The sequence below is a fragment of the Erpetoichthys calabaricus genome, chromosome 3 (assembly GCF_900747795.2).
Source record: "Erpetoichthys calabaricus chromosome 3, fErpCal1.3, whole genome shotgun sequence".
NCBI lineage: Eukaryota > Metazoa > Chordata > Cladistia > Polypteriformes > Polypteridae > Erpetoichthys > Erpetoichthys calabaricus.
This window is the reverse complement of record NC_041396.2, coordinates 280,391,267-280,417,983: the sequence shown is the minus strand read 5'-3', so window position 1 is coordinate 280,417,983 and position 26,717 is coordinate 280,391,267. Positions and strand designations below refer to the sequence as shown.

At 38.4% G+C, this 26,717-nt stretch overlaps 1 protein-coding gene across 2 annotated transcripts in view; it reads right to left on the bottom strand.

Moving 5' to 3' along the window:
• The window catches only part of phf23b (PHD finger protein 23b), a 61,750-nt gene that overhangs the window by 30,881 nt on the left and 4,152 nt on the right, over positions 1-26,717 (bottom strand). Inside the window, exons 1-2 of one of the 2 annotated variants that reach the window (XM_028798440.2) lie at positions 2,403-3,092; positions 1,426-1,457 (exon numbers count right to left, since the gene is read on the bottom strand). In XM_028798440.2, coding sequence (XP_028654273.1) covers positions 1,426-1,457; positions 2,403-2,430 — 60 coding nt within the window. In that variant the 5' untranslated portion in view covers positions 2,431-3,092. Of the gene's footprint in view, positions 1-1,425; positions 1,458-2,402; positions 3,093-26,717 lie in introns of those variants that run through there. The other variant, XM_028798441.2, reaches the window with a different exon arrangement.

The following is a 26,717-nucleotide window of genomic DNA, read 5'->3' as shown; positions in this document are numbered from 1 at the left end:
CCCCAACCACACAGTAAGGCCAGTTTAGGATTACCAATTCACCTAACCTGCATGCTTATGAACAAATTTTACCCCCTACACCCCCATGCAAATTTTGTTCTGAAAAACTGCATTCACCCTGTTGCCCAGAAGTGCAATTCCTATTGGACATGAAAATCCCAGCATGATTTGTGAAGGACTGCATCAGCAAAAAAAGAAGGTAAAAGACATTAAAATTCAGCTGAATAGCTTTCCTCAGATATTTTCTTTTCACCATATGAATAACCTTGACCTTTCTTCTACAAAAAATAAACCAAAGATAGTTATGAAATCTAGAGTGTCTGCACAAGCCAAAAGCTTCATGAACACTATAGCAAGTACATTTGTGTCCAGTGATTTCTTCTACTTATTCCATTTTATCTCTTCTGACTTGTATATATATGAGATTGATATGCCTGATTAACCCTATTCATACAGCTTTAAAGGTTTTGACTAAAATTTGTCTGGCCAGACACCAGTTTTTAGACACCAGTCTCCTCTAATTTTTCAGGCCTGGGACCAGCACCAAGTTGGGCAGGTTTGCTAACTCGGCAACTGTGTTTACGTCCACATTGATTATGTAGAAAAATAAAACTTATGTTATTGACATCTTTTTGATTCCTTTCAATTTTAAGAACACAATTTCTCCTAACAGTACAGATGATGACTAGGGCCTATCTAAGAAATACAAGGTAAAAGCCGGACAAATTTGGGTAGACTCATATTACAAATTAGTGGAGGAGGAGGAAGGGGTAGAAACACACACACACATACGCTACTGAATTACTGGCAGTATGGTCTTGTGGAAAAACACCCGACTTAAAACCCAAAATTGCTGGGTTCAACATTTGTCTGGACCTCAATGTGTGATCTTCAGCAAAGCACATTATATAGTATGGTATAATACTAATAATTTAATATAAAGTATGGTAATAAATGAACAAACTCCCTGTATGTAATTGCATAAAGTATCTCAGGATTAACTACAGAAAAGGTGCTACATGCAACATTATTGCTTTAACTCTGACAATTTATGTATCAAATAATCCAAAGGGCACATCTTTAAGTAATGCTTATTTCCTATAAATCCCAATAACTACTGATTTGATAGAGGTTTATCGCCTAGCTGCTAAGGGCACAACTTATAAGCACTGCAATTATATTCTGTTCTTTTCTCTGCTGAAGTCCATTTTACATCAATCCTCTCTGCAGTTATTACTTAAGTTTCTGGACAGAATCAGTTAACTATGGCACCAATGTATCTTGGTATTAAACTTAAAACAACGTATTCTTAAGTCCAGCAGTACAGCCGGTAACATATGCACCTTTATCTAAAACTTGCAGGTCTAGTTAAACATGGATTCGTTAAAAAAAAAAAAAAAAAAAGGTTTAGCAGGGGGTACTTACCAGAGACTCCGGTTTGCATTTCATAAGGGAATCTGAGAAGAGAAAGAAAGACAGAAAAAAAAATTACACACTTCTAAAAGTAGCCAACACCATCATCTCTCATGAAATTGTTATTGCACAATTCAGTATATGACGTGAATGTCTCCGTTCCAAGCCAGGCCCAAGCGGCTTGGCTATTGTTAAGTATTAACGTTTATTGTAGAACTAGTTAAGGATAAAAAAGCTATGCATAATACTGTTTCTCGATGGCCTTCTGTTACGATGGCACCTTAAAAGGCTTTATTCGTCAAAAGTCACATCAGCAGAAAAAGCATCTGGAACAAAATATCACCAAATCCGAACAGATTACTGTATTGTAATACGCGGTTTAAAATTAGCCCGATAACCAAAAAGAGGAAAGTGGTGTCGTTTTAAAAACAGAATTAAGCCCACCGTAATCACGCTTTTATTACTTCCACCCTTTTTATCCCCACGAAGAATGAACTGAAACATTTCCTCACAGCCCATGTACAAAACTAAGTAAAAACAAAAGATCTGTGCAAGATAAAATAGGGACAAACAACAGAACTCGGGGTGAAATAAAACTGCTGAAATACGTATCGCTGTTCAAAATCCACAAAACTAAATGTAAAAAGGCACGAGTCGTTAAACAGTTCCACAATGCCACGGCAAGGGAAAAAAAATCCTGCCATCGACCATATTTTGCCAACGCATCAATAGGCCTGACGCCTTTCGTTTGTTAAAAAAAATAAAGAATAAACCAAAAGACCGTCATTGATGGGAGATCACCGAAATCTACCCCCCTTGGCATCTGCAAAACAAGTTTTGACCATTTTTGTCGTCTTCTCGCAAACAGTTCAGTTTGTCGTGATCTTACCCAAAACATGGACCCCAACGCCACCTTTTTGTTTTCTTTTTTGCACAGCTAGACGCGAAATGGTAACGATTAAATGAATTAATGTATTCTCCTTGGTTACCTTGATGCTCGGACATGACTTCGAGCATTCTGTCGCCAGCAGCCTTCCCTCGAGTCCGTCGTTCGTCGATCTTTTCTCCCCCCACCCCAACCCCCTGAACCCCAGCTCTCCGGAACTAAGCACCGGGACTGGGATTTCAGGGGTTTCTGCTCACAAAACACCAGTAGAAAATAAAGCAAAAAAAACAAAACAAAAAAAAACTGGGTATTCTTATTCCTTTCTTGCAGACAAGGCCCACCAAGGGAGTTCCACTTTCCGCGCTGCTCGGTTCTATCCTGTTCTGTTCTCGTCTCTTACGATCTTTGGTCGAGATGTGCCATTCGATGCGACATCTTCGTCGTCCTCTCCCAAACCGACGTCCACTTAAAATGTAGCTCCGCTGTAAAAGACTGTTGCTTCTCCGTCAGCCGGCAGAAAAAAAAATCTGTCCGACGCCCTGATCCGCTCACCCCCTGGGCCGCATCGGCTGCATACAACAACCGCCACAGCTTCTCTCAGAATTCTCCTGTCTATGTTGTTTTCTTTCCAGCAAAATATAAGGATAAAAATAACAAGACAGGGATCCTTGGTGTTATTTTTACCACGACCAAACTTCATAAAAGAAAAAATCTCTCTGGACCACCTAAGCAAACACCTCCTCGAAACCACCATTAACGCAGAAAACCGATTCTAAAGCGGCCTCTCGCGGCAATAGCCTGAATACGGCGTTAAAGGCGGGGGTGTAGAGAAAGTGTGGCGGTCGCAATAAGGATTGTGGGAATTGTAGTTTTACCACCCATATCATCAAGCGTTAAAAATAAATAGAAAACTACAATCCCGTTCGTCTAAGCGAATATTTTTGATCATTCATTATTAGCAAGACCAATCCATTCTAACATTAATCCCTACACAAAAAAAGCTTCTATTACATTAAATTCTAATTATAATATTTAAAGTCTGCACATATATTTCAGCTTTATCTGATTCTTTAACAATGTTAATTGTAACACGATAGATAGATAGATAGATAGATAGATAGATAGATAGATAGATAGATAGATAGATAGATAGATAGATAGATAGATAGATAGATAAATAGATAGATAGATAGATAGATAGATAGATAGATAGATAGATAGATAGATATGAAAGGCTTATAATATGACAGGATACTGATTTTTTTCCTTAGTCTAGCTACAGGTATAATTACATAGTAGTTCTCCTACTCCTTCTTGTTTATTTTTTTATCTCGTTCTCTGTTGCTTCTGATGCTTGAGCCTTCTAATCATTCTTGTATGTATTAAAACTTGCTTTGTAAGTTACCTTGGATAAAGGCATATGCTGAAGAAATAATAATTTATCTATGCAATAAAACCTTAATGTGTGTGTATGTGTGTGTGTCCAGTTCCTGCCAGTAACCTGATTGGTCAATTGTTCTGTGATTGCTCAGTCAAACAAAATTGAAACAGGAAGCGCCAGGCAAGGGAGGTGGACTACACATGAGGATACATAGGAAAGGTGTGGGATTAACGTTAAGAGTCGGCATCAAACATGGCAAGTACTCACAAGAATATGAGGGGTGTTTTTACAGGGGTAATGGGGGCCAATCTACCATTGGTGGTAGTCAAAAGGCGAACTGGAGTCGAGCAAGGCACCTTGAAATATTAATAGATTGGCAGCAGAATTACCAGACAAGAAAGGTTGAGACACATATGGATACCAAAGAAAAGTATAGGAGGAACACGTCAGGTACACATTAGGCAAGAAATATCAAATTTTTTTAAATTTATGCAATTACCTGCCTTTTACAGGTAACGTAGGTAGTAATAATAATAATAATAATAATAACAACGATAGATAGATAGAACTTCATTAGTCCCAAAAGCTTTTAACTTTACAGAAGCTTAATAAAAAAATAATATAACAACAGTTCTACTCAAAAACACACCCAAAATAATAAAAAGAAAGTAAAATTTCTGACTTAACCAGAGATGAAAAAATCAGTCCCAGATACAATGAGGCACTATAAGGACACATAATCATAGATATGAAGGAGCCCCAGCAGCATTTCTTGACAAACTTCTGCTGAATAATTCATTGTCTAAAATCCTCAATGCTGGTGTGTCAGAGAGATGTGTAGCATTTTACATAAAGGCCACAAGTTGTATCTTCATTCTCTCCTCCTCTATTGCCTTCAGAGTATGTTCCAGAACTGAGTATGCCCTTCTTAATCAGCATAAACATTTGGCAGGCCTCTCTTGAAGTGATGTTACCAGCCCAGCATGCCACAGCACTGCTACATTATTTCTTATTAGACATATCAGAAATGTGTATTTTAGGTTGAATATCAAACCTAAACTGACACAGCGTGTGGATCCTGTTTAAATTTAATTTTTGATGCACCCACAATCACAGACTGGAATAGGTGGGTTTAGTGAATGAAAATTCTATCAATATTCAAGTTCAGCTTTATTGTCAAGTGTACAAAGTAAAATTACATTTTACTTGTGTGTTTCCTCATCAAGTTACCTACATTTAGAGCAAAGTCACCATCCCTCTTCCATGTTGCAAAAGGTGAATAAAGAAGGCTGGGGTCAGGAAGGGCTTCCAGCCTTAAAAATGTCTGCTTTAATACCAGCATGATGATGTACATAGGTAAGAGTTACAAAGCATGAGGGGATGAAGCTCATAGTACCCCATGGGTGACCCTCAACTGCCTATATCAAACATAAATTTGGAGACCCTGATTTATAATGTTCCTAAACCTGATGCACCATGGGGAGACTGGTCTGGTGGGAGGAGAGATGTAGATGTTGTTTTAGTAAGACATGTGAAGGAGAGAGTATAAGAAATGCCACAATGCCACGGTTGGTACATTTGTGTCAGAAAAATGGGGAGACAAGTGGTGGGGGTGAAAAGAATGAATAAGTGCTTTGAAATTGCTAAGGTAACTGTTGGTACACAATTGATGAGTATAGTTTCAGCATGGACCTCATGGGCTAGCAGAAGCGGTAAAGAGTGAGTTTTTGGACAGGCTGAGGGAGGTGATGTCTGGAGTAATTCAGTGGAACGTTGTAGTGGGTGGATACTTGTATGGACAGCCAGTGCTGATGGTTATAAAGAAGGACGTGGGAGCTTTAGTTTTGGTATCTGGAGTATTGTGGATAAGAGAATTCTGGAATTTGGTTATGCAGTGGAAATGGTTGTGTGCAACACCATGTTTAAAAAGGGGGAAAACAAGTTGGTGACACATGTATTTGCTAGTGTAAGAAGCACAATAGACTACTAGCTGAAAGGACCATGGTGATTGAAAGTAATGGATATCTGAAAGAAATACATGTAGAATGGTATGATTTACTGTAAAATTCATTGTGAGAAAACAGAAGGAACAAACTGTATGTTTTCATAAGAAGGTGCTGTAGAAGCATTCAAAAAGAAGAAGAAGGGCAAAGCAGCAGGCCCAGCTAATGTAATGTTGGAAATGTTAAAGGCAGCGGAAGATCCTGGAGTGGAATGGTTATCAACTTGCATAATAGGAAAGAGAACAACAGATACAACCTTTGTTGTCAGGCAAATGCAAAAAGTGTCAGGTGAAAGAGAGAAGTTACATTATATATTTGTAGATCTGCAGAAGGCTTTTGACAGGGACAACTGGTGAAAGCAGCATTGCAAAGATTAGCTGTGGATGGATGGTTAGTGTCTGTAGTGATTTTAATGTATGAGGAAATATGAACTGTGGATGGATGCAGCAGATGGGGATAATGAGCTTTGAGGTTACGGTGGAGCTGCACCGGAGATCCATGCAGAGTAGATTGCTTTTTGTGATAATGATTCTGACCAGAGTTGCTGACCAGAGAAGTTCATGAAGCATTGCCATGGTAGCTCTTCTTTGCTGATTTTAATGGCAAAAATAATGGTGAATTTAATTTAATGGTGAATAGGAATTAAAGGAGAAGATCATGGTGACATCATGGTGATGGAATAGGTTGGTACATGGACATATGGGATATCTGTTAAAGGTATTGGAAGAAACGCAACCTAATGCATGATTTGCTGTAAGTGGTTGCATAAAAGATGACATGTAGTGAAGGATAGTCTGCAGGCGGGCAATGGATGTGATCTTTGTTTGCAGTAAGTGTGTGAATAGTGTGCAGAATGCCAATGTAGTAGTACATGTAAATACATGTCAAAAATGGAGTTGTTATGGTGAAAGTAGAAAAGTTCTGCTACTTGGGTAACATGCTCAGTACAGACAGAGGTGTGGACGCAGCAGTGATAGCTGTGGTGATAACATGCATGGGAGAAATTCTGGGAGCTGCATCCCAACATTAAAAAGTTAAGTTTATGAAAGTTGTGTGAGGAGTACTATGGGAGTGAGACATGGCCAGTGAAGTTGGAACATTAAGAAAAGCTGGAAAGAACAGAGATGAGATAAGAGGAAAATTAAAGCTGACTTAAATGAAAGACCTTGTGTGGAGATGATAGGCTTTGTAATGATGAGAAGCATACTAAGGTTGTCTGGGCATGTGGATATAAAGTCAGAGGACGATTGGGTGATGAGATGCACCAAGAAGGAGACTAAGAGGGAAGCTAAAGAAGATATAGTTGGGTGTGGTTATGGGTGATACAAAAAAAAATTTCATCCCAAAGGATGTCCAGGACTGTTAAGAGTAAAGAAAAAGATTTGGGGGTTAACTGGCTAACACAGAAAACGGCCATTAAACAACATAATAGTGATAAATGTAGAATACCATCAGAATACACACAAAAAAATAATACGACAGCATACATAAATATATACTTACAGTATATGCTACATGCTTGTATAGTATTTATTATTATTAATGGCTGTTCAGCAACCTCATGATCTGCAGATAGATACTGTCTCTGAATATACTGGTGAAGGTGCCAATAGACCTCTACCATTTGACAGAAGGCAAGAGTGTAAAAAGTGACTCTGCAGGATGACGGAGGCCTTTAATAATTCTTTTTGCCTTTCTAATGTAGTGAGTGTTGTACATGTCATGAACAGAAAGCAAGTGGGTGCTGGTAATATTCTGTGCCACCAGCACCATCCTCTGCAGTGCTTTCCGTTCCTGAGCCTAGCAAGTGCTATATCAGGATATAATGCACCGAGTGAGGATGAACTCTGCTGTACATCTCTAGAAGTTTGTGAAAACAGACAAAGAAATATGAGTTGTCTTCAGATGTGTAATGAAGTAGAGGTGCTGGGGAGCCTTTTTGACAAGAGCCCAGTTAAAGACAATCCAAGAAATTTGAAGTTGCTCAACCTTTCAATGGCATACCCTCCAATGTAGTCAGACATTAAATATGAATGTACTGTTCTTACACCATTGAGTTATTAAGTAGACCTCTTCTCTGTGAGCAGTCTCATCATTGTTGGTGATCAGACCTGTGATGTCAATGTCAACAACATATTTAAAGCTGAAGTGTTGGCTGTGTCTGCCCACAGAGGTCAGAGGTGAACAAGGAGTACAGAAGAGAGCTCAGCACAACAACCTGTGGAGCACCTGTGTTAAGGGTTTGCATGGAGGGTGTGATGCTGCCATTCTGCACATGCTGATATCCATTGGTTAGGAAGTTCAAAATCCAATTGCAGAGTAATGCACCTAGTTCTAAACTGAGGAGTTTGGTGGTTTGCACTGTTTGTACAACCATGTTAAATGCTGAGCTTTAATCTGTATGTAATGATTTTTAATATCCAGATGTGCCTGGATGGTATGGGGATATAACATGCTCTGTGCCTCGGTTGTGATGATATGTAAACTGGAGGTGATCAATGACTATCTGGAATATTCTTTTTAATGTATTCCAGCACTAATACTGTATCTCAAAGTATTTCAACAGAACTGAGTAAGTGACACCGGTCTGTAGTCTGTTTTCTTAGCACAGGAATAACTGTTATCCTTTTAAAGCAGGCAGGGTCAACAGATTCTCTCAGTGATATATTAAAGATGGAACTAAATACATCAGCAAATTGGTTGCCATGGGTTTTTCAAACAAGCCCTAAAATTTTATCTGGACCGGATGCTTTGGGAACATTAACTCGTTTAAAGGTACTACTTATGTCAAGTATGTATTTTGCATTGCAATGTTATTTTGCGTTTTCCCACCCATGAAACAATGGATGTGAATCAAACTGTGATCCTGGAGGGCCATGGTGGCTGCAGGATTTAATATCAGCCTCTTACTTAATAAGTAAGTCAAACACTGCTACTAATGGAACTGACTACTTTTGCCTTCATATTAGCTGACTAGCATTTTAAAAATTTAGAAACTTTAATTGTTTCTTTTTTCAAACAATAATGAGATTCAAAACAAGCAAACAGACAACCAACTAATTCAGGTACAGGACCACCATGTTCAATACAACAAAATTCTTGCTGTTAATAAAACCAGTTATTTAAAGTAATTCTATGGTTTATTAGTGCTCTCATTCTGCCACACTAGACATTTCCAAAACAGTTGCTTTTGGGAGCATTATCAAAATGTTTTGTGGCACAGAGCAGATCAGCATTTCTTTTCATTTCTTTTTAGAACAGATATTGTTTATGGATGGAAATGTGTAAACTGGTAATCTGATAGGTATTGTCTAGCTGCTCGTTAATGAATAAAAAATAGTTAAGGATTCTGGACCATAAAAACAAAGTTAACTGAAGTTAAGGTAATAGAAATTTATCTCATTATCAGCAGCAATTGGTTACTAATTAGGAAAGTAGTTGAAATGAAAACCTGCAGCGACTGTTTGAAACCCTTAGTAGGACATCCATCCATTGAAAGGCACACTCTCACACACTCCTATATTGATTCACTCACAGTCCAAAGTGGTTGGGAAGAGTGCCAGTTTGGTGGACAAAAGAAAAACTAGGCCCATCAATAAATTCCTTAATTAATTGGACTCTTTACTGACTGTGGTGTGTCTTTGATCTTCTAGAAAATATCACTTCAGACTTGACCAGTTACAGTATTAGGACTGCTGATCCATTTTCCATCTCAGCAGTATGGGTTACGTTGTTTTTACCATTAAAATCAAGAAGGGTGAAGGCCTGAAGTCATTAATTGCACTTATATTACATGATAAAAAGTGACCAGTGTTTGTATACTTGTTCACAAGCTAGATGTGAATGACAATGGTGCTAATTTCTCTTTCTGCTGATTTTTTATACTGTTTCATGTTTTTTTTCTTTATTGACCCTGTTTTACTCTACCAAACATCAGAAAATCTTTGTAATATGCACAGGCATTAACCCTTCCTCACTAATTATGCCACACAACTTAAACACTGATTTTCTCTCAGCTGGACTACTGCAACTCTTTCCTGGTGGGACTTCTTTCATCTGACATCTGACCCCTCTAGCTTCTCTAAAATGCATCTGCAAGCCTAGTGTTCTCTGTTCTTTGTTTCACTCCTACTACTCTCCTCTATTTAGGTCTTTTCACTGACTTCCTGATACTGCAAGGATCCAGTTAAAAACTCTTGTCCAGACATACAGTTATGTGAATGGTCTTTCCCCTCAGTATCTCCAGTCATTGGTTTCTCCATATGGTCTCTTCATATGTCCCTTCAAAAAGTCTTCATTCTGCTTGTCTGTCTGCTGACTGTCTCTCCTCTTGACTGACATGCTGACACTGGACAATGCTTCTACATTCTTGCTCCACGGTTGTGGTGTGATCTTTCTTTAGCTATTCAAACTGCATCCAATTTACTCATGCTTAAGCATCTTTTCATGAAATATTTTGGAACTGGTTAGTTCTATTCTATAGGACAGCAACTGTCGTAGTGACAAAGAGTTTAGGATACTGATGTTTGTCTTAGTCAAGTTAAAGATATAATCTATAGTAGCAGCAGTAGTAGTCCTACTTCCACTTGCTTGGTTTTTATCTTGTTCTCTATTGCTTTTGATGTTTACACCTTCTAATCATTCTTGTATGTATTATATCTTGCTATTTAAGTCACTTTGGAAAAATAATAATAAATCAATAAAATATATTCACACCAAAACAGCACTCTGTTATGGATCAAGGTATCAAAGCCACAATCAGCCCAAGACAATAAGAGATTTGACAAATCACAGGAGATTATTCACTCTACAAGTTCTCCTAATACTTCATCCACATACCTTTTTAAAATGTTGCTAGGCTTTCCACTTTGACTACATGACTCTGTAACAAATCTGATATTAAATTCCTACAACCCTTTTTGTAAAGAAGTACTTCCTATAATCAGTTTTGAATTCACTTCAGTTTAATTCTCACCATTTTCATCAAGTGCACGACTGTCTATTTACGTGAAAGTAAACTACTAAGATAGCTGCCAATAACAGTTAGTACTTCAACTACAGTCATGTTCCCTGTTCCAATCATTTTCTTTAAAAAGTGGGTATTACAAAAAAAAAAAAAAGGCACAAATTCAGACAGTTATAGTAAAATGGCCAGCAGAGGAATACTGCTTCAATTATAGAATTCTGATCTGCAGGAAGACCTTGGCTGAAACTTAAGGCTGCAGCATAACCAAGGTCTCATTGAAGTATCACAAAGATTCCACATACAAAACAAAAAACAACCAAGCTGCAAAACGTCATTACTGCTTCCAGAAAACAAACAAATATGACTTAAAGAGTTTTCCAAATATAAAAAAACAGCATAAGACTTGGACCTGTTGTCCTCAAATAAAAGGTAATTAATTAAAAGTGGCTGAATTTCCCATTGGGATTAATAAAGTATCTATCTATCTATCTATCTATCTATCTATCTATCTATCTATCTATCTATCTATCTATCTAAAGTCCAACAGTAGAATGATAAACTAAATATAAATTTCAAACATATAGGCACCATGTCTTAGAGGGGAGAGGTGGATTAATACAGGCTTGCATGTATGGCAAAGCTAAGGAGATGTATGTGTCAGTCTGGTCCTAAAATAAAAGGGAATGGAAAATATTTTCATAGGCGGTATAATGTGGAAATCCAAAACAAAAGAAATGTATTATTGATAAAAGGAAAAAACCAAAAAAAAAACAAAAAAAAAACACAAAGACAAAGCAATGCAAGAATGTGATAAAACATTAAACCAAAAGCTTAAAGTATTGTGTGTTATTAAGAGAGTTGGTTTTGTGTAAAAGTGGCGAAGAAGTACTTTTTATCTAGTAGTAGCTGTTTAATGATGTGTATGTACTTGTAGTTGGTATTCCTGTTTAAGATGCATTCTACTTGTAAAATATTGGGTGCATGGATCGATGAAGGCATCTACAGTTAGTGGAGGCACTACAGAACATCAGCAATAGCAATTTTTGGTAAAAAAAAAAAAAAAATTAACACATCAAAAGAAAGATGCAATTTTTGCATACATATAATTAAACACTTGTTTAAAATATTTTATCATTTTAAATTTAGAGGTTATGAGATGTGACTGTTACATAAATACTTGCAAATATGCTGTATATATTGTACCCAACTGTGCATATACACACATATACAGTACATACTTGTATCTTCGTGTTGGTATTACATTATTGTTAACTATTCAGGAGACATTCAAGAAATAATTTCATTGTACTGTACTAAGCACATATGACAATAAATTTGACTTGGATAGTCGATCTGAGTGAAGCTTTTTGCGCTCCTCCGAATGCTGTCTTCGGTTAATTGTGACTTTAAATCGGCTCAAGGTTTGTGAAATGCTATGTTAAGACTTCTTGCTCCATGAGTAACTGAATGTGCAATTTCAGATAGTGGTTATATTAGATGGCAGTTATTGTTGTAGTTAATTAATTTTGCGTTCACGTCTGGTCGGAGGAATTGTAGATAATTTCACTCTAGTCAGCGTTGACTATTCACGACCATTCGGGCTAACGGCTTCCAAAATATTCCGCCTTTGTTACTGTTAATAAAATTGCCAAGTTGGATTACCTTAATGCTGGATAACATACACCTTCATAATTACTAAATTACATGTTTTATTCAACTTAGAACATAAATATGTCATAATCAACCACAAAGAAGACTGTCTCTACCTGCAAGTGGACACATCCCTCGCTACCCATTTAGCCTTTCCTCAAGGGGTTGTGGGAAATGTAGTACTCGCGTTTACTAGTGTTTGTTGCCAGTACATGCGCATGCGCGCACACACACAACTACACTCCCGGTGTCACATAGAAAGGGGATGGGACTTATTAGAACATACGATAATCTTCCGATGCGTGTGTCAAGTTGGAGTACAGGTCCCAGGGGTGTTCCGATATTCAGGTCTTCGGGGTGTTGCGTGTGTGGTCAACGGTATACGAAAGTGCTGTTCAACTTAAGAAGCGCGATTCTTTGTTTCCGCTTTACGAGTTCGTTTAAAGTGCTCCGCACTGCACAATATGCAGGTCTCACAGTTTGGTACTAGGCGGCAATAATAGCGATGAACAACACATTGGCAGAAGCTGCATTTTGAATTACATTTTATAAACGTTTTAGATATGTGACAAATGTGTATACTGTAACTCGGTAAAGCGCTTATGGCTATATCCCAACAGAGTTGACTATCATGTCATTTAATTCCTCAAAAAGTCCGGGTTCTTGTAAATGATTAAAAGAATAACTCATGTCATTGTATAATCCGAATCCTCAGTTAACTGATAGTAATGTTTTATAATACTCGAACTATTGCAATTTCCATCGTGCAAATCTCCAAAAGAGAATTGCTATAGATAAAAATGGATACAGACTTAATGTCAAAGAATGCCAGACCTTCGCCTGATATCTACCTGAAACACGCATCCGAACTTTCCAACGGATAAGAGTATCTGCGGTGTTATGGATGATGCCACAACTCTACTAATCATTCATAGAGGTGAGAAAAATACATTTGTAAACCGCTACCGCTGGCGAAAAACATCGGAAAGCGTAATGCGAATGTAACGCACGCAGACTACACTACAATAATAATATCAATAAAATATTTACCGGAGGATGCCATTCTCTTTGACCCGTCTTCTATTGCTATAGTAAAGTGAAGAACTGTGCAGAATTCTCGCGTTTCGTCTGTGGCTGCCGAACATCGTTGTAACGTAATCGAAAGTACAACCGGTGGAATCGAAAAATAACTCCTCGTAGTTCGTCCAACCTTTAACGGGAGAAAACTCTTCTTAGAGGTTGTCCCAGTTGGAAGGTTTATCGTAAAGCCCCGACTGTATGTATTTTAATGTGTGTATTTTAAGGTTTAGCTTGAAATCCTCACTCACAGTTCTTTTGATAGTGACACGAGTACTTAGGTAGTCGTGGTCACGTAAGCCTGTTTTCTTCTACGTTTTGTCTGGGCCATGTCAAATTAATAGACCATGCTCGAAGTATGTGACATACTGTATACCGGTATTTGTATCACTCATAGTGGATAATACTGCCTATCTATCTATCAGACAGATTCAACATGCACACCCACTATGGCTTTTTATTCTTTTAATGTGGAATAAACTCCATATTTTCTTTTGGTGCCAGTACATGTGCGCACACACACACACACACAACTACACTCATATAATGGCACCACATACATAAAATTATTATTATTATTATTATAGGAATAGTTATGCTTATTCCATCCGTCCCTGTGTTATACGAACAGTAAAGCATCCTGAGACCATTCATGTGTGGGGTTGCTTCACAGCCAAGGGAGTGGGTTAACTCATAGTTTTACCTAAGAACACAGCCATGAAAAAAGAATGGTACCAAAACATCCCCTCTGAGAGCAACTTCTCCCAACCATCCCATGAACAGTTTGGTGATGAACAATGCCTTTTCCAGCATGATGGAGCACCGTGCCATAAGGCAAAAGTGATAACTAAGTGGCTCTGGGAACAAAACATCAAAATTTGGGGTCCATGGCCAGGAAACTTCCCAGACCTTAATCCCATTGAAAACTTCTGGTCAATTCTCAGGAGACGGGTGGACAAACAAAAACCCACAAATTCTGACAAACTCCAAGCATTGATTATACAAGAATGGGCTGCCATCAGTCAGGATTTGGTCCAGAAGTTGATTGACAGCATGCTAGGGCAAATTGCAGAGGTCTTAAAAAAAGAAGAGCCAGCACTGCAAATACTGACTCTTTGTATAAACTTAACATAATTGTCAATAAAAGTCTTTGAAACTTATGAAATGCTTGTAATTATACTTCAGTATACCAGAGAAACATCTGACAAAAATATCTAAAAACAATGAATCAGCAAACTTTGTGAAAACCAATGTCATTCTCAAACCTTTTGGCCACGACTGTACTGACAAAATACAAAACAAGATAAAAAAAAGTCTGAATTCTCGTAAGCCACCCTAATTCAGGGTGTTCATAAAAAATGTAATGATTTAGTTCATGAGATAGAAGTACATAATAAACAAGAATAGTTGATCAATATTTGAAATATTAAAATATGTGCTTCAATTCAAATATTTAAAGTCTAGATATTCTTGATCTTTATATATAATACACTACCATGGCTGTCCGTTTGTCTGTCCAGGATTTTAAATCACCTGTAGCTCGCAAATCGTTTGACCTATTGACCTGAAATTTGGTACACATATACTATGTGATGTCTACTATCTGCTTTCGGGGTGATGATTGACCTCCAAGGTTATTCCTCTTTTTATTTTTATTTATTGTAGAATCAACTCTCGGCAGCGGCCAGCAGGGTGGTCGTGCGGCGCACCGTTCTGATCCCTGCCACCTTTTCTGTCACTTCCCCTACCTCTTCATATCTTAAATCATTCTTGAGGCAGATTGAAGACTTAAGTGGCAGCTTAAGTGAAAAATTAAAGAAAACATACTAAGTAATTGCAACACAAACACTGACTTAATCAGTTTTAACATAAAAAGATGCTGACGAAAGAAGAGAAGAAGCAGGCCGTTTGGGTGGAGAAAAGAAGAGCTGCTCAGGAAGCAGCAAGCACATCAACCTCTGAGCAAACGAATGCTAAATGTACAGAGAAAGAGTATGAAAACTAGGAATGCTCAAGTCAAGTGTCAAGTATATTCACTGCACGTTGTTGTGCAGTGCGCCATTACTGGTTCTAATATAATAAATGTGTCACTTTCACTCTCTGATAGATAGGTCCATAGAGGTCCAAGTCCCTATTAAAGGATCAAAAATAACAACATATTCATAATTACTGTCCTTGAAATGTCCTAAATTGATACCCCAAATGCTTATGTTTGAAATGTGTCATTTTGACCCTTCTAAGAGCAGCTCTCAGAGGGGTACAGAATCAAATATTAAAAATATTATCATATTCATGACCAGCATCCTCGAAATAGCATAAAAGAACACTCCACATGTCTATATTAATGGTCCCCATTTTGTCAAATTTTTTTGTGATGAGGAGTAACTTTGACCCCTCATATGCCAATGTGTGCACAACTTCAAGTCCTTTTAATAATTTTTGATAAAGACACCAATTGGTTTACCCTTTATTTTAAGGTTGTAATTTTGTGCATAAAATATAATCCAAAAGTTGACTAAAAATGAGAATTTATTGGGTCTAGAGGACAAAACATAAGTGAAGAACCCGAAAACACTCAATGTCTTGTATGACAAGACATCAGACAAGTTGATCATTATATTATATGTGGGGGTTTTTTCATGCAGGCGAGTCAGGAGATATTGGACCAAAAAAACTGAAGTGATTTAAAAGTGTTCATGAGTGATTCTTATGAACACAATATATTTTGTAATACTAACAATGCTATCTACATTATGATTGTCTCTGAATTTTACTTTCATTTAGTACAGCACATGCAAATAGTACTTTTAATAATTTTTTTATTTGACTCATTTTTGTAAACAATACTTGAATAAGATGATAAAAAAGGTGCAGCCAGCACAACCTTTTGCTAACTGACTGTCATATTGACTAAATATATGAGTGCTGAGTTCATCCAGCTGTCCAGCCTTTAGATCTTTTCCTATTAACCACCTGAATAAAAAGAGCCAAGAGCTCAGCATGTACCCTCTACTACAGAGGTTCTCAACCTTTTTGGTGTCACAACCCAGTTTTCCCCATATAATTGTCTTTACAATACTCCTTGATGAATTAGGAACAATCATTGGAACAGAATTGAGACTGAGCTCAATAGTGAGAGCAGCAACCCACTGCAGCCTAATGTGACCCAGTACCAATATAAACAATAGCAATTCACAAACCATCAGCAGCAGCCCAAGACCCAAAAATGGTTTGTGACCCAGTGGTTGGGAAACACTATGAAAGATTGCCATGTATGGTTAATGCCTTGCTTGGAATCACAATCTTAGAACCCATACAGAATGTACTATTCTTGCTTTTTTAACTGGGAACCTGTGGCTGTGTTATTTTCTTTATGATGTTATTTTTGCCCCTCATTGTTATTTGACCATAAATTATTAGGTTTCTGAAATGGAATATGTTATTTTATAATTGTTTTCCAATTTTAAACTAATTCAAAGTCAGGGTCCCATGGAGCCAGAGTTTATCTCTAGCAGCACTAGGTGCAAATCTGGAAGCTGTCATTTTTTTTAATCCTTTATTTGCCATATACAATTTCTTGTATTAGGAATTTGTCATTTTTTGCATGCCCCCAAGTTACTCTCCAGAGAGTTTCGGGGTCAGAGTGCAGGATCAACTATTTGTATAGCACCCCTGGTACAGTTGTAGGTTAAGGGTCTTCCTTATGGGCTCAACAGAGTACCGTTCCTTTTGTCACTGCCAGGATTCGACTTGGCAACCTTCAAGTTGATAGCAAAGATCCTTTAGCCAGAGAATCACCACTCCACCCATTTTGTTCATTGCACTGATCAACTCATGCATACACCTACTCTCTCAATACAGGGCTAATTTGGAGTCACCAAATAACATACACATTTTTAGGGAAACAGAATGAAAACTATTAATCAGAGAAAATCCATGTAAAAATGGAGGGAATGTGCAAATTACACATGAAAAATAAACAAGCCTAACCGTATCTATTCTGTTTCACTTCCCCAGATCCTGCTGTGACACATGGTGCCACTTCTCTACTGCTAAACTGTTCTCTTGCTCATGGAAAAGACACCTGAAAATACCGGGTGCAGATTTTTCTAATTTTCTAGTTTTATAATAATTACAATGTATTTCTGCATTTTATTATTTTTTTAATTAATTATAGCATCAGAGAGTTGTGGTACGTCACTTACTGAACTACTGTGCTGTGCTTTTCTATATTCTCTGAGGTGTTTTACATTATTGTGTATGCGTATAATTAGCCTTGCAATGTAAGCATTATGCCTTCTGTTTATTATGCTTACCATGTATTCACATTTTACAATCAGTAGTCAACAGTTTAAAGTTTCTTGTTTCCTACTGAAATATAGCTCCTAAGTATTTGAACTGTTCTGATACAATTTAAGTTGCTATGTATTGTGAATTGGGAACAATATGCCGTAATTAAAGTTAATTCTGAATGCCATAATCTCCTTTAGGATTCATTGAATAGGTTTAACATACTGTTTGTGGCACCAAATATTGGTTGGTTATATAGTCAGCAATAAGAGATATGTTTTGCTAAAGTACTTCCCAAAGAATAACAGAATAATTGCAGAATAACAGCATGAAGGAAGTGTGGGATGGGATGAAGATCATCACTGGCTGCAGCTCGAAGCGGGGTACCACCATTGAGAGAGACGTGAAGAGAGCAAACCAAATGAACAACTTTTTTAACAGGTTTGACCACCCTAACCCACTCTCACTCTCACCTCGGAGTACTGCACCCTCCACACATCCTTCTGCTGATACCAGCATAAGAAAGACATCCCCACCCATAATAACAACAGCGCAAGTGAGCGGAGAGCTGAGGAGACTTCGTGCCAGCAAAGCACCGGGTCCAGATGGAGTACGCCACGACTGCTGAAGGTCTGTGCATCGGAGCTGGGGGGTCCTCTACAGCGCATCTTCAACCTGAGCCTGGAACAGGGGAGAGTCCCAAGGCTTTGGAAAACATCTTGTATCACCCCAGTCCCAAAGGTATCACGTCCTAGTGAGCTGAATGACTTTCGGCCTGTTGCTCTGACATCACATGTGATGAAGACCATGGAGAGGCTGCTGCTTCACCACCTTAGGCCACAGGTTCAACACGCCCTTGACCCTCTGCAGTTTGCATATCAGGAGAAGGTGGGAGCGGAAGATGCCATCATCTATATGCTACACCGATCCCTCTCTCACTTGGACAGAGGCAGTGGTGCTGTAAGAATTATGTTTCTAGACTTCTCTAGCGCCTTCAACACAATCCAACCTCTGCTCCTTAGGGACAAGCTGACAGAGATGGGATTAGATTCATACCTAGTGGCATGGATCGTGGACTATCTTAAAGACAGACCTCAGTATGTGCGTCTTGGGAACTGCACGTCTGACATTGTGGTCAGCAACACAGGAGCGCCACAAGGGACTGTACTTTCTCCGGTCCTGTTCAGCCTATATACATCGGACTTCCAATACAACTCGGAGTCCTGCCATGTGCAAAAGTTCGCTGATGACACTGCTATCGTGGGCTGTATCAGGAATGGGCTGGAGGAGGAGTATAGGGACCTAATCAATGACTTTGTTAAATGGTCCGACTCAAACCACCTACACCTGAACACCAGCAAAACCAAGGAGCTGGTGGTGGATTTTAGGAGGCCCAGACCCCTCATAGACCCAGTGATCATCAAAGGTGACTGTGTGCAGATGGTGCAGACCTATAAATATCTGGGAGTGCAGCTGGATGATAAATTAGACTGGACTGCCAATACTGATGCGCTGTGCAAGAAAGGACAAAGCCGGTTATACTTCCTTAGAAGGCTGGCTTCCTTCAACATCTGCAATAAGATGCTGCAGATGTTCTATCAAACAGTTGTGGCGAGCGCCCTCTTCTACGCAGTGGTGTGCTGGGGAGGCAGCATTAAGAGGAAAGACGCCTCACGCCTGGACAAACTGGTGAGGAAGGCAGGCTCTATTGTTGGCATGGAGCTGGACAGTTTAACATCTGTGGCAGAGCGAAGGGCGCTCAGCAGGCTCCTATCAATTATGGAGAATCCACTGCATCCACTAAATAATGTCATCTCCAGACAGAAGAGCAGCTTCAGCGACAGACTGCTGTCACTGTCCTGCTCCACAGACAGATTGAGGAGATCGTTCCTCCCCCAAACTATGCGACTCTTTAATTCCACCAGGGGGGTAAACGTTAATATTTAACATTATACATAGTTATTGTCTGTTTTTTTCACCTGTATTATTATCATTCTTTAATTTAATATTATTTATTGTATCAGTATGCTGCTGCTGAAGAATGTGAATTTCCCATCGGGATTAATAAAGTATCTCTCTATCTATCTCTATCTATCTCTATCTCTCAAAGAGTGTCCTGAATCTGTTGGTGTTTGACAAAGGGGACAACTAGGCATTCAAGGGCAATAGCAAATAACATTAGTGATAACACTGGACAATAACATTTTTAAATTGGTTTGCTTCCTCAAGAATTTTTGCTGATTATGATAGATAGCTTCAAGCTGAATGCAAATATAATTGCAGATTGACTGCATCTCATAGTAACTTGGACTGACATGAAATTAACTTTTAATGAGTTTTGCATGTTTAATTGTATACTGTTGCTGACACATTGCATTAATTCAATAAAGCTAAAATGTTTTGATGCTGATATTTGTTTCATCTCCATATCTGATGCTTGTAATTTCATTGTCCAATAATAGTTAGCCAACATTGATGGATTCCACTTGTGCGATAACACGTTTACACCAGTGCAATATCTTGGTGAAACCTTCCACTATGTTCATGACTGAGTGTGAATGCAGAAAATGAATCTTTAGCAACATTTTACTGTAATGTTCAGTTTTCTATGCTTGAAACATATTGTCAACCAGCTGGTTGTAGTTTGGTGCTTTGTAGTTGCCAGGAAAATTTTCAACAACTGCTTTGAATGCTTTCCATGCGATTCCCTCCAGCACCACTAGCAGGTCTTCTAATCACTTGTCATTGATGACGTGTCTGATTTGTGGACCAGTTCTTTCCTTAATTTTGGCAACAGTTATTTGTGGAAACATCTGTCTCAGATATTGAAATCCTTCTGTTTCCTTGTTTATTGCTTTCATGACAATATTAAGCAGTCTAAATTTTATAAGGAGAGGAGGCAAAAATATATTTGTTAGGTCGATAAGTAGTTTATCTGTCACAATTTTCTGTCCTGGAACTAAATGCTTACAGAGCAACCAGTTGTTTTTTAATGTAATAAGACTTTTTCGCATGGCTCTCACATTTACAAATGAAACAATAGTGCTTTTTATAGTATTTGAGCTGCATAAAGTTCTAATTTCCTTTTTTTTTGATAATTTCTAATATCTATCTATCCCTTGCATTAGTGCCAGTGATTTTAGGTCACTACAGATGTTCCAACTGTACCTGTTGTACTGTATATGTTGTCACACACGTGTGCCTGGGGAATAACCTAAAAGGCTTTTGTTGAGTATAATTTACCGCCAAGACATGAGAGGGCATTATGTAATAACAGTCTCTCTTCTCCTTCCCCTCCTGCAGAAAGAAAGATTGACACCTCTCCAACAGTGACGTCACTTCCGGGGCCAGACCAGCTGGTCCCGCCTTTTCCTCCCATAATCTATCATAAGAGAAAACAACACCATCTCGGGCAGACCGATTGATTTCTAAGATATCTCAGTTTTGCACGGTTCCTCACATTTTATTTTTAGATAGATTGATACTTTATTAATCCCAAGGTGAAACTCACATACTCCAGCAGCAGCATACTGATACAAAAAACAATATTAAATTAAAGAGTAATAAAAATGCAGGTAAAAATAGACAATAACTTTGAATAATGTTAACGTTTACCCCCCCCGGGTAGAATTGAAGAGTCGCATAGTTTGGGGGAGGAACGATCTCCTCAGTCTGTCAGTGGAGCAGGACAGTGACAGCAGTCTGTCACTGAAGCTGCTCCTCTGTCTGGAGATGACACTGTTTAGTGGATGCAGTGGATTCTCCATAATTGATAGGAGCCTGCTGAGCGCCCGTCGCTCCGCCACAGATGTCAAGCTGTCCAGCTCCATGCCTACAATAGAGCCTGCTTTCCTCACCAGTTTGTCCAGGCGTGAGGTGTCCTTCTTCTTAATGCTGCCTCCCCAGCACACCACAGCGTAGAAGAGGATGCTTGCCACAACCGTCTGATAGAACATCTGCAGCATCTTATTGCAGATGTTGAAGCAGGCCAGTCTTCTAAGGAAATAACGCCGGCTCTGTCCTCTCTTGCACAGAGAATCAGTATTGGCAGTCCAGTCCAATTTATCATCCAGCTGCACTCCCAGGTATTTATAGGTCTGTACCCTCTGCACACAGTCACCTCTGACGATCACGGGGTCCATGAGGGGCCTGGGCCTCCTAAAATCCACCACCAGCTCCTTGGTTTTGCTGGTGTTCAGGTGTAGGTGGTTTGAGTCGCACCATTTAACAAAGTCCTAGATGAGGTTCCTATACTCCTCCTCCTGCCCACTCCTGATGCAGCCCACGATAGTGTCATCAGTGACTGCACATAAATTCAAAAACTTTTACCAGAATCTCATCATTGTAGTCTTTCATAAAAGTCTGCTGGTTTGCCATCTGAACCTACCGATTTCACACTTGCATGCAATTAATACCATCTTGAATTCTAGAGAGCGTAGCAGTAGAGGTATCGATCCACCTCTTGAACCCTCAGGTACCACTCCAAACACCAGGTAAAAGTCCAAGACTTCTTTATTTTACAATAATCACGTGCACAAAGCACCCTCCACTCCACACTACTCATATAATAAATAATACTCCAAACACAAATACCAATCCTCCTCTCCCAGACACTTCGCCACCCTACCTCCCAGCTCAGCTCAGTGTACTGGGCTTTCCCAGAGTCTTTTATACCCCCTGACCCAGGGGTGTTCCTGTTCCATTACCCACAAGTCCTTATTCCTTCCGGGTCAGGGTAGACGTTTTCTTCAACCTGGAAGTACGTCATCTCTCCTGTTCACGTGACCAGGACGTACTTCCAGGTTATAGGGCACATACGAGTCCATGAGCCTCCCTACAGCGACTCCTGGTGATCCCCAAGGTATCCAGCAGGGCTGTGTATAAAAACTACATAGTCCATGAGGCCTTGCTGGAATTCAGGGCCCGTCCATGCTGTCGGGAGAGCTCCTCCTGGCGGCCTGGGGGTGAGGGCCGGAATATGAAGCCGGCCATTCACCAGAAGAGCTTTACTTATTTGTAAATGCTCTGAGGTTTCTATTTTATCAAAAATTTTCTGTTATTAGTTTCATTTTTATAAGTCATTAATTCTGATTTATTTTTAGTTTTTAGTTTGTCTTTTTGTGAAAAAGAGGTTATTTGTTCACCCAAATACACTTGAAGATATTCCCACAGACCTGTGTGGAATTACTGCATCAATTTCTACAGGGACAAATTTAATAAAATCTTCATCAGCTGATATTAATTAATTAAGTGAACAGCTGCGACTGAAATAAGTGGTGCATAATATTTAGAGTTATAAAAAAAGAGGTGCATTTTTTTTAAATAACAATGACATCACACATTCAAGATAAGACAGAAGGTAATGGGTTATAATGCGTGAAAAGACCATCAGCTTGTAATGAACTGTGATGCACTTGTGAGAAATAAAGAATATTGTCTCAAATGTGGGTACAGAAACCTCTTGACAGACTGTGGTCCTTGCTAAATTTGGAGTTACTGGGGCAGTTTTAGATATTTTAAGCTGCAGGTGACCTATTTAGAGACAGGTTTAAAACAAAATAAAATCTCCTGCCATTAAAAGTTTATGAGAGCTCTTACTTTTAATTAGAAAGAGAATACTGACTAAAAATTATTAAATGTTCCAATTGGATTTCATGCATCAGCTAAAAATATTTTAGCTTCCTTCAGTTTCCATAGCATCATTCCAAGTCCCATATTATCAGTAGCCACAAAAGGGATGTGTTTCTTTTACACATCTTTTACACTCTTCTGCTCATCCTACCATAGTTTGAGAAGAAAACCTGAAAACTACAAATAGCAAAGTTCCTGACAAAAATAGGCTTCTGTGGGGACTAAATCTGAACATGCCTCCTGATCAATGAATAAAGAGGGAAGTGATTCTTCAATTCAAAGGTCTTTCTGAAAGTAATTTTCTAACCAGCTAAATCAAGACAAGGGTTGCATGGATGGTGCTGGGAGCGCAAGGGAGAAATAGGGTGCCAGTCCATCTCAAGGCAAACACACACACACTAGGACAAATTTAGTGTTGCCAATTCACCCAACTTGCATGTCTTTGGACAGTGGAAGGAAACTGGAGTATCCAGAGGAAATCCATGCATGCACAGGAAGAACATGCAAACTCCATGCATGGAGGAACTCCTTACTGTAAAACTATTATTTAATTTTCTATGCAGTAGTACACTGGGGAAATGGCATTAGTGCATGTGATGCCAACAAGTTCAAACAAACAGATTAAAAAGACTGGAGGAAGTGGTAAAACAAAGGTCACTCAACAAGCTGCTTACTATCCTGGGCAATGACTTGCATCCCCACACGAGGTTTTCGCTAAACTGAGGAGCACCATCAGTAACAGTGGGGAAACTGCACTGCTCCAAGGAGCACCTTGTCAGGTGGTTTCTACCTTCAGCCGTTCATCTCTATAATTAGTCACCCCATGCAGTATTATTATCTGTTTGCTGAATGGTACTGAGGTGGTTAGACAATGACACTTTATGAAATATACTGAGTCAAAGACTGACATCCTGTACTGTGAATTTTGTAATTGATAAGTATGTGCAATTGTAATCACTGTACACTTGGTGACTACTTAAACTTTGAAGATACACTTATAGATAATTCTTATTATATGTTTACTTTAACCTTGCTAGTATACTTAAGATTTGTGTATTTCTTGCTACATGTACACTTGTTCCTTGTTATGTCGGCTGCTGTAACCCAGCAATTTTCTGTTCAGGATTAGTAGAATTTTTACCTATCTAGCCAAAATATATGTGTTTTTGATGCATTGAACATACAGTTAGACACCTAAAATATAAAATTATGTGACTTGACTAATATTAGTCATGGACATTTTGATATTGCCTGCTGTTTGTTCATCGCTGGTCTCCAGAGAAGACTATTGTGGAACTTTGGAAGGATCTTTGCTATTTTCATTCCCTACATAAAAGCATGACATTAAATTTTTTTCTCACCCATTACTGAAAACGTCATGAGGTAAGTAACAAGTAAAAAATGATTAGGTAACATTGAGAAATGCCGATAAAGACAAGAAGTCCACAACCTAACTCCAAATCATCAAAAACAACTCCTAACAGGCAGTGACCATCTTGGGATTTGGACCTAGGGCTCTGTAACTATGTAGCTCTGTAGCCAGCAGTGCTAACCATCATGATGTATTATAAATTACAGGAAAAAAAATTGACATTTACTTTCTTTACTGCATGACATTGTGTGGTTTGGGCCTGTATCTAGCCTTATACAGTACATCTTCTTAGCAAGAACTTGTGTAAATCCATTAAGTAGACTGAGTTCTGTTAGCATAACATCTCCCACATGGTTTATGCTTTTCAAGCAGTTTATAAGGCACATACTGTGTAATCATTTTACATTGATTTGGGCAGTGCTGAAGCCAGCCAGTAACCAATAAAAAGTTACAGATGAGAGGCACAGCTATTGGCATGGCTCTCATACAGCTCTAGACTAAAGGGTTTAGCCCAAACCTGTTCCCAGTATATGTATGTGTGATGTCCAGTGATGGACTGGCACCTCATCCAAGACTGTTTATTGCTTTGTAACCCATACTGTTGGGTTAGGCCTTGGATCTGGATTAAACAACTTTGATAATGGATGGAGCAATATAAGCTTTGCACAAGTGGATTCGGAAATTATTCAGATCCGTTCACTTTCTGCACATTTTATTGTGTTGTGGGTTTCATTTTAAATGTATAACATGGACATTTTCCCCATCAATCTACACTCAATAATCCATAATGGCAAATTAATACTTTCTGGAACTACTGATTACATCAGAAACACTAGTGAAAAGTGAGGAAAGAATTCCAAGAAGTAATCCAGTCTGGAATACTGTAATACAATATGTTAAAAGATAGAGGGCAGACATAAGGTCATAAGAAACTTGACAAATGAGGGAAGACTATTGTGAATAAGTGAATTTCTCCTTGGGATTAATAAAGTATCTATCTATCTATCTATTCAGTCCATCAAGTTAGTTTGTTTATCTAATAGCTAAGCTGTCCAAATATCTCATTTATATCCTTCTTAACAGTTGTCAAGGCTTCTTCTTCTACTACATGGCTCAATAGTTTGTTCCAGATTACCACAACTCTTTGAATATAGAAGTGCTTCCTGACTTCAGGCTTAAATGCACTAACCTTTAATTTCCACTAGTGTCCTTGAGGATGTGATTCACCATTATGCTGAAAGATGTTTTCTGGAGCTACTTTATCAATGCTTTTGAGAATTTTGAAGACCTGGGTTAGGTCTTCAAACAGTCTCTTTTCTTCAAGACTAAATGTTTAATTCAATGAGCCTATCAGAGATTGAAACATCCTTAAATACTCTGATACACTAGGTTGCTCTACTCTGCATGGACAAAACTGTGATCAAAGTCTCAAGATCTGTGGAGCACCCAGTGATGATACAGAATATGCCGAAGGTCACATCACTGCTGTCAATAAGTGTCTGCTCAAAGTGGTAGACATTAATAAGCACCATTTCTTATTTTTACCATTTTACCATGTGTTATTTTTACAACAATATCTGTCATTTACTTTAAAGAAGATTGAGATTTTTAAACTTGATATTTATAAAAAAGAAACAGAAAAATGCTACACACCCTGAATCAGCATTTTTTATGTTTACTTAATGATTCAGGTCACATCACTGCTGTCAATAAGTGTCTGCTCAAAGTGGTAGACATTAATAAGCACCATTTCTTATTTTTACCATTTTACTATGTGTTATTTTTACAACAATATCTGTCATTTACTTTAAAGAAGATTGAGATTTTTAAACTTGATATTTATAAAAAAGAAACAGAAAAATGCTACACACCCTGAATCAGCATTTTTTATGTTTACTTAATGATTCTCACATACCTAACCATTAATAATCAATTTTGGATCTTACACTGGACGCTGGATATTTTATATATTAGTGTTTCTTAAATTGTGTTTTGTGGAAACCTAGGGTTCTGTAAAAACTTTCAAGAGTTCTGTGAGCTGTCAGTCC